The 9,737-nt window shown below is 36.9% G+C and overlaps 1 protein-coding gene across 1 annotated transcript; it reads right to left on the reverse strand.

The window, feature by feature from the left end:
• Positions 1-6,284: 6,284 nt before the first annotated feature.
• On the reverse strand, positions 6,285-9,468 carry LOC104588274 (cysteine proteinase inhibitor 12-like). Its single transcript, XM_010246133.3, has 4 exons — positions 9,151-9,468; positions 8,828-9,047; positions 6,785-6,930; positions 6,285-6,614 (listed from the first exon to the last, which is right to left on the reverse strand). The coding sequence occupies exons 1-4, from the start codon at positions 9,364-9,366 to the stop codon at positions 6,477-6,479; spliced, it is 720 nt and encodes a 239-aa protein (XP_010244435.1). The 5' UTR covers positions 9,367-9,468; the 3' UTR covers positions 6,285-6,476.
• Between the last annotated feature and the right edge of the window lie 269 nt (positions 9,469-9,737).

The following is a 9,737-nucleotide window of genomic DNA, read 5'->3' on the forward strand; positions in this document are numbered from 1 at the left end:
GTTTGAGTTTTGGCTGACCCATATAGAACTTACAAAGTAAATCCCACTTAAATTAATGGGTTTAGGTGAAGTGGATTAGCTGAAGACAAAGTCATGCACATGCACACTAGGCTGAGCTACCTATTTTGGCCAGACATGCCAGTATTCAGTACAGATGGGGTTCACACTGAACAGTGGCATGTTCACTCGTGATAGGTAATTCAGCCGAGTGTGTATGATTTTGTCTTCAGCTCATTTAGACTGTTTCAAAACATGTTAAAAAATATAATTGAAATGGTCGGATGGGATTCAGGTTTAGATTAGGACATTGGAGGATTGGGTTATTCATGGTTGAGGCAAACCAGTGCCAAACTCGAACCGTTGACATCCCTGCTCATTATATTTAAGTAACAAAAACAAACTTTGGATTTATAAACACAATCTTCCACAATTATATTATAATAGAATTCACAAGGTAAGTAATTTTTTTTTTTAAATAATCAATTTTAGTGATGCCCATTAATCGATGATTACAAATAATGGGAAGAAATGGTGTCATCTCCACGCATTAAACAGTTTTCAGTGTTGAGTTTAATCAATGGGGAGATAACGAGTAATGTTGGATATGATAAGGACCATGGTGGGGCATATGAAAAGGAATTGCTAGTTGATGAAGATGTTAAAATAGTATATATATGGATAGCAAGTACAAGATTATATGTCTTTTTGTATATAGATTTAAAAGTTCTTTTTTTTGTATATAGATTTTAAAAAGTTTGATCTGTTTTTTTTTTTTTTTCTTTTTTGTTGAAGAGGAAAAAAAAGAGGTAGAGAGAATTGTTCTTGCCTTCTTGGTGTAAGTGTGTTATTTTAGGAAAATTCTCGATTAGTACCACTTTGGTCCCCAAACTTTAAAATGTGTCAATCTAGTCCTTGCCATTAATTAATCCGTTAATCAGTTGTTAAGTGGCATTTGAAAAGACACAAATGTCCTTTGAGTGTCATCTAATTCTTTTTCAACCATGTAAATGTTGATAAAAAATGAATAGTCCCAAATCCTTACATTTTCTATTCGAGAAAGTAACTACTGTTCATTTTTTGTCAATGTTTGGATGGTTGATAAAGAGAATTAGATGACACTCGAAGGGCATTTGTGTCTTTTCAAATGTCACTTAATGGCTGGTTAGCAGATTGATAACAACAAGTACTGGATTGACACGTTTTGAAAGTTTGGGTATTGAATTGTCGTGTTTTAAAGTTTTGAGACCAAAATAGCACTAGACCCAGAGTACAAGGTACTAATTGGGAATTTCCCCCTTTTTTTCTCTTGTTTTGTTCCTCATATTAAGAGAGGAAATGAAAAATGGATGTATAAGGATTACGGATTAATTTGGCTTGCAAACTACAAGATCCATGTATTGTTTCTCATTTTCTTTTATAATGAAGAGTGTTTTATAATAAGATTGTAGTTATATAAGTCCTTTGTATTCTTGGTAGTGCTTGTCCTATTTTATATAAGTCCTTTTACAACCACAAGACAGCCCTCCACACCCCAAGCCAAATGACCACCCAACAACAAAGTCCAATCCATAAATTAAACACAACACTTTAATTGATTTTCCTTCTTCCCCCGTTGTGATCTACTACCAAAAGAATGCTCACTACTACACTGTCCCAACATACCACTGCAACTGCACATCGGGAACATCTCCCAATAATTATCTGCTACCCTCAACACCCCAAGCCAAAGGACCATCCAACAACAAAGCCCAATCCTTAAACACAACACTATAATTGATTTTCCTTCTCCCCTAATAGTATCTGCTACCAACAAAATGCTAAGAACACTGTCCCAATGTACCATTGCAGCTGCACATTAGGAATATCTCCCTTTGTACCATTGCAGCTGCACATTAGGAATATCTCCCTTTGTCATTCATGGGGAGATGTTCCTGAGGTACAACTGCAATGGCTAGTTGGAACACTGGTGCCCACCCTGACTCGGGCAGGTAAATTGCCATCTCTAGATTCTAAGACATATTTGCCTTCCAAACGAAGAGTAAAGTTTACATCCAAAACTAGTCAATTTTAAAAAGATGTATTCCAATCCCAAGATCCGTACATTTATACTACCATAACTAAAAAGCATCATTTCCAACCTAAACCAATTTTAGATTTTCATGAAAAGGACATATTTGCACTTGCACTCAACAATTTTTGTATTTATAATTTGGTAATCTTCCCAAACTGAGCCTGAAGGAAGTTAATTTTAAAACACATGTGTCACATCTGTCTTACACTTGTTTGCTTGCCAAGCCCCCCCTCCCTTGACACCCAGTCCAATCTCGTGAACTTTGTTTCATTATCAAGTTTCCTCACATTTACCACATGTACCATTGCCGGTTTTTTTGTTTGAACCTGCTGAAGGGAGGTTAAGATCCATTACATAGATTTCTGAACCACGCTAGATGACAAGGCAAATTTTCAAAAATTTTCTTAATCTTTTGGGAATCAAATTCTTTGATTTTCGAAAAATTGCATTTTTCTAGGATCGATCTTACACTAAAATTGGATCAGATTTGAAACCAAAACAAAAGGGAGATATATACTTGATACGGATTCCACAAATATAGCTCCCAAGGTGGAAATTCACGCCCAAATCAGTCCCTAAAATCAACTTCCATTAAAAATGGCGCAGGTTGATGTTGAAGCCGGTTCAACAACGTAGTTTTCATCAAAATTGCAATCCAATAGCTTGGATCGAATTGGGGAGGTGAGCACAAATTTTCTCTGAATTTTTCTTACAAAAATCAGAGAAAGAACTGATCCATATCAATCCCAAAAGTTGAAGTCGAATTAGGGTTTCTTGGGTGACAATAGAGAGAGAGAGAGAGAGAGAGAGAGAGAGCAGAACTTGCAATGTTCTACAGCAGTTCATCTTCTTCATCTTTTGTCCTTTTATGGAGCACTTCACCTAATCAAAATAGGAGATTATCCAAATCTTTAATTGGATCTGGACTCTATCAAGAGATAGGTCTTATCCTCTTAAGAGAATGGGTGCTCCATACCCATTTTTAAACCCAGATTCACCCATGTCATATGATAGATTAATTAATCATATTAATTATGGGCTTTAGGCCTATTAGCTATATGACTCACGACCCATGAGTGTTTCTTGGCCAATTTAGGTTTGATTTGTATGGCGTGGGACCCCACAATGATTTCACATAAGACCATATGGGTTTGGCCTAGCCTCTGTGAAAAGGCCTGGCCGAGTTCACTGCCAAACGCAATGAACCCCTAAGCTCATCACTATGGGTTCAAATTGGGCCCAACATTTACAGTTAAATGATCAATGAATCCAACTATCTTATGAAGACCCAAGGATAATGGACTTAAGTAATATATAACCCATCAAGTAATCATCCCTTAATAGTCTCTTACACTTAACAACCCATAATGATCAGACACTACCCGACAAGGAAAGACCTCTCCCCTGACTGCAAGGTGCAGTGTCACACTTTCTGCTCGGATGGATCATAGGAATTAAAACCTTTTGTAAACACTTTTCACTGACGTGTTCACTCGTGATAGGTAATTCAGCCAGGTGTGTATAATTTTGTCTTCAGCTCATCTGGACTGTTTCAAAACATGTTAAAAAAGTATAATTGAAATGCTACGACAATATATCAGGTCGGATCGGATTCAGGTTTAGATTGGGACATTGGAGGATCAGGTTATTCATGGTTGAGGCAAACCAGTGCCAAACTCGAACCGTTGACATCCCTACTCATTATATTTAAGTAACAAGTACAAACTTTGGATTTATAAACACAATCTTCCACAATTATATTATAATAGAAATCACAAGGTAAGTAATTTTTTTTAAAATAATCAATTTTAGTGATGCCCATTAATCGATGATTACAAATAATGGGAAGAAATTGTGTCATCTCCACGCATTAAACAGTTTTCGGTGTGAGTTTAATTAATAGGGAGATAACGAGTAATGTTGGATATGATAAGGACCATGGTGGGGCATATGAAAAGGAATTGCTAGTTGATGAAGATGTTAAAGTAGGATATATATGGATAGCAAGTACAGGATTATATGATAATTACTATTGAGATTGTGTGGTCTTTTTGTATATAGATTTAAAAGTTTTTTTTTTGTATATAGATTTTAAAAAGTTTGATCTGTTTTTTTTTTCGTCCTTTTTGTTGAAGAGGAAAAAAAGAGGTAGAGAGAATTGTTCTTGCCTTCTTGGTGTAAGTGTGTTTTTTCAGGAAAATTCTCGAATAGTACCCAGTACTTTGGGTCTAGTGCCACTTTGGTCCCCAAACTTTAAAATGTGTCAATTTAGTCCTTGTCACTAATTAATCCGTTAACCGGTCGTTAAGTGGCATTTGAAAAAATACAAATACCCTTTGAGTGTCATCTAATTCTCTTTCAACCATCTAAACGTTGACAAAAAATGAATAGTTTCAAATCCTTACCTTTTCTATTCGAGAAATTAACTACGGTTCATTTTTTATCAATGTTTGGATGGTTGATAAAGAGAGTTAGATGACACTCGAAGGGCATTTGTGTCTTTTCAAATGCCACTTAATGGCTGGTTAGCGGATTGATTAACAACAAGTACTGAATTGACACGTTTTGAAAGTTCAGATATTAAATTGTCATATTTTAAAGTTTGGGGACCAAAGTAGCACTAGACCCAGAGTATAGGGTACTAATTGGGAATTTCCCCCTTGATTAGTCTAAATTCTTCCTGTATTATTCAAAATTCACGGGAGCTTTTGATTAGTCTAAGTTCTTCCTATATCATACCTTGCATCATAGATTGACATTGATGGGGTCGCACTTTTGAGACAGCAATCATGTTTTGGATATGCAGCTTTAGATCATGTTGGAAGTCATGTAGGTAGTGTTTTGTTGATAGAAAATCTGGATTCAATTGTGAGAACATTGCACACAGAAGTGCATCTTTAATGGCTTGTTCTCTCAAAAAGTGAAAATCTATGTCTATAGCTTTGTTCTTCCTTGAAACATTGAGTTAGCAGTATGCAGTATAACAAGGCCTGTATATAGAATTTACAGTCAGCCCAACTGTGTTTGATAAGGAAAAAGTAGGGAAAGGAAGGGAAAGATAGGAAACCTTTTCCTTCAAACCAAACATAGCCTCAGCAAGAAACTGCATAGTAATGCCGCATCACATGACAGCCCCAAGCCAAAAACCACCCAACAAGGTCCAATCCAAGAATACAACACTTTAGATCAGCGTTTTAAAAAACAACCCAAAAATAGAATCGTTCTGGCCATTGATTTTCGGGTTGTTGGTCTGATCGTCCGGTTCAAATGAACGGTCTGTTCAGACGACAAAATTAAAAAATAAAAAACAGTCAAAAACCATTGAACAGATCAATGATTCAACCGTCCGAATCAACAGTTTGTTGACTTTTCCAACGGTTTTTTATCAGATTCCAGGAATGAAGTAAAATGGAACCGGTTGCCTAAACAGTTCCTGGGCCAAACGGTCCAACCATTCAGGTCAGCAGCGGTTCAAAAACGTTGCTTTAGATTGCTTTTTCTCTCTGCCCTAAGCCAACACAACCCAAGTTGCGTTCCTATTTTCCTGTTATGCATACATTGTGTCTCCATGTTGTGTGCTTTGCAAATACCATATAACCATAATACAATATGGTGTAGCGATATCAATGAGTTGTGTTTTAAATGGTAAATTCGCATTGACCTGACCCTACTGAGATAGGTTTGGGCTTAATCGGGTTTTGGGTCAGGTCGAATGATCCCATACCAAACCCGACCCTTAACTTTGCATCATTGAAACATCCCATTTTCACTTACTCGAATCAGGTCAGTATAGGCGTTGTTCGGGTTGAGAAAACCCATACCAAAACCGATCTATTAGCATCTCAATTGTGTATTTACATCATGCCATGGGAGCCCACATTCATGAACAAACATGTATTTGATAGATACATTACGGATTGTCTATGTGAATTGTGAAACACCAGATTAAAGCTCTTAGGGTCTAGCCTTGTACAGTTTTGATCATCTCACGTTAGGTTGCCCTGGACCCAGGGTCCAGCTCTAAGGATCAAGCATGTGTAAATTGGCTCGGAACACGGCCAAGCCCGCCCAAGTTGTTCCCCCATGTTGTATATAGAGGAACCACAACTGTCGAATGACAAAATTGGGGTCATAATCATATAGGTCAGCTGCAGTTAAGGTGTTACATATAGATAAGGCCCAAATGTATGCCCAGCATATTCAAAAAGAAGCATCCAAGACAACATCTATAATAGGCTATATTTCTTATCTATGTAAGATATAAACATTATTCAAGCAATACACAGTTGTTTCATCGTTTCATCTGTAGGGCAGTACTGATTAAAGTTTCACAAAGCACTAAACAAGAGATGTCTATATAAATCCACACATACTAACATGTTAGGGTAGTCCCCAGAGTCATGACTCATGAGTGATCTTGCTCCATCATATTCAAATGAAAGATACCTTCAACATTCTTATGTACTTCAACCTTAAATTTTTCTTCCTTATTTCCCCTCTTGACTTTGAGAAGCAAATCGAACTTCGCCACTTCTTCAATTACCTGCATGAATCACAAACAATAAGATCATTTATCCATCTTCCAAAACTATGTACGTTGCAAATATGCATGCAATTCCCATGCCAACAGCTAAATAGCTAATAACAGAAGGGTAAAACTGCTACTAAGGAAATAATGGGGAAAAAGAACCAAACAGAGCAGAAGATGCCGACCTCTGCCTTTGCATGAAGGACCTCCAGCAGTTCGTAAGGGGCCAGCGAGTTTGACCTCTGCTGGATAGTCTTAACAGCATGATTTGCTGCATCTTGGACAATAGGATCATGTGCTGGCACTGCTCTCCATCCTGGTCCATGGCCATCTGGATTTACATGACCGGCCAATAATTACTACTAGGAAATATTTGGCCCAAATTTACTTAAACACGACCCCCTAACATGGCCTGTTACATGTACATTATCGGCTCCAGTGGCTTGGGAAGGCTTTGGATGTTGAAGGGTAAAGTGTTTAATGGAAAGAGGTTAATCTAGGTCAAGCATGATTCTAAAAGAATGTGAATATGTCATATTCTTGTCCTCATGAAGAATCTGAACATGCAATTACAAAACAAGTAAAAGAAGAAAGAAACTTAATTATGTTTTCAAGTTCGAGCACATAACACAATCTGGATATCTTGTATTTACAAATCCCACATGATAGAAATTCCCATGGGTGGAGCTTTTATGTACAAATAGCAGAATACCAATTACCCTTAAATAAGGGGGGAAGAAATCATGTAAAAAGTAAAAAACCCCCAAAACAATGCAAATGGGGTTGAAACATGCATTAATAAGTCAATTAATTTCTTTCCTTTATATCAGAAAAAGAAAAGTATTATATTTTGCATGTGAAAGATGAAGCATGTTCAAAACCCAAAGGCTTGATACAAACAAGGTGACTACTAAAGGCTGACCAATACCCAAAATAGGATCCCTTTCCACTACTTTGTTACTCACCTTCTTGGAAATAGAAAAACTCAACAGTTTATCTTGTTGTCTTAAAAATCAAGCCAATGAGTGAAAAACATGGTAGGGCAAAAATGATTTAATGAGTGCTCATTGAATTTCCATTACTTTTTAGCACAATTCTAAATTGTGCCCAAGTCTGTACTTTCTTTTTAGATTGACCATATAACACTCTCTTAATAATAATTAATGTTTTAAAAAAAGGCATCTTTGAATGTTGGATCAATAAACACAACCCAAATTAAATAGCATAAGAAACCTACAAAGAACAGTTGTGGTTCTAGAGACTAATAAAAACTTTTTTTTTTTGTATTAAAATGCTACCTCAGAAAATATAGGAAATTCAAAGGAGATATTAAGACATTATCGTTAAAGATCAAAACAGAAAAAAAAAAAAAAAACAAAAATAGAACAACCAAGAAAGAGAATAAAGATATAGATGGAAGATAATATGATTGCCAAAGTATTGAGTATTGACTCAACAATATCCATTTATCAAGTTTTATTTATTTTCTTTTACTTCTCATACTTCTCAACAAATTCAAACTTTTAGTTGGTGATATGGGTTTTATACTTGTAAACTTATAATATGATCTGTCTAATTGGTCAAGGAGTTGCCTACATCAAGTATTTGTTTGCATTTAAAACCAAACTAAATTTATGCAGCAATTTTGTTAGATTATTAGTAATAATCATATTATGCCATCAACAACAGTTATATAAGGTTTAAGAACACTTCTATATATATATATATATATATATATATATATATATATATTCATGATCTTGCATCAAATTAAAAAGTCAAATCCTTTCACTTTGGTTCAAACTTCTCCAGTTCGTGATTTATGATCCAATTTGGTTTCGATAATATTGACTCCAACAATTTTAGCACCTCCAATTAGAAAAAAGAAATAATAATAATAATAATAATAACGGGGATCCACCAGATACTTGAAGCCTACAAAATCTCTGAAGAAGACCCACTCAAGCACAATAACAGAGATATCATTTCTTCCCAATCGACACAATCTATTCCCTGTCCTGTATATTTGATGGATTGAAAATCCGAGAAACCATGTTTACAGAAGGCATGCATTCTCAATCGCATCCAAACCGAGAATTAATTCCGATAATCCCTAACAAGGTAAATGTAAAATATGTATATATGATTCTACGGTCAATGATCCCCTTAAAATCAGTATTCAATTGCTTCAAAATTCAAAGGCAAATAGAGATTCCAAGATCATCTACCTCGCCTGGCACCGAGATCCGACGAAGTGAACGTGGGGGCATCTCCAACCGGTTTGAATTCCTGCAGCTCCTTGAAGTTCAACCATGGCTTCACCCACACCTTGGCTTCATAAATTTTCTTCTTACCAGCCTCAATCACCTCCAGAGTCAGATGGTGCAGAGTACCAGCAACCACCTGCTCCTTCGCCTTCACAATCCTCGCAAACTCCAGCAGCGCATTCTACCCCAATTATCAAACAAACAAAAAATTAATAAATAAAATAATTATTTTTTCAAACTCCAGATGAGAGAACTAATAATCGAGAAAGAGACAAGGAGATCACCTGTTTCTTGTTGTGTTCATCGACAGCAAATCGAGCAAGGCTTTCAATCTCGACGCTGTTCTCAAACCCCACCGACTCGCGTATCCCGCCGGGGAGCCCTTCAGTTGCCATCCTTATCGGATTCTCGAAACAAAACCCAAATTCGGAAAACCCAGAGAAGAGAAGCAGAAGAGACAAGGCTAGAACCGAACAACTAATAACTCTGCTGAATCTCATCACTCCGCTCTCTTTAATAACTCTGCTGAGTGCTCGCAGCTGCTTCGTTTCCTCCTTCCAACACTATCCCTCCGCGCTTTTGCTCTGGCATGGATTAGATTCTCTCACTCCCACACCCATTTTCTCACGACTTCTGAGCTCCGTCGCCCTGGCCCCAGTGCACGTGCGGGCACGTGAGGACACGTGTCATATCCTGGGCTTCTGGGGTGGAATCTTGCAAGTTTTGTTCCCTTTGCGTAGGTCCTACGCGTTTGACTGGTAGTTGGTGACGTACTGACGTTGGGACTAAGGCTCTATTAAGTCTCTGACCAGTAATGATATTTTGCGTAGTTTAGTCTTCCAGATGAATGCTAACCGCACGAACTGTTTTG

Source organism: Nelumbo nucifera, chromosome 7 (genome assembly GCF_055504915.1).
Source record: "Nelumbo nucifera cultivar China Antique chromosome 7, China Antique-T2T, whole genome shotgun sequence".
NCBI lineage: Eukaryota > Viridiplantae > Streptophyta > Magnoliopsida > Proteales > Nelumbonaceae > Nelumbo > Nelumbo nucifera.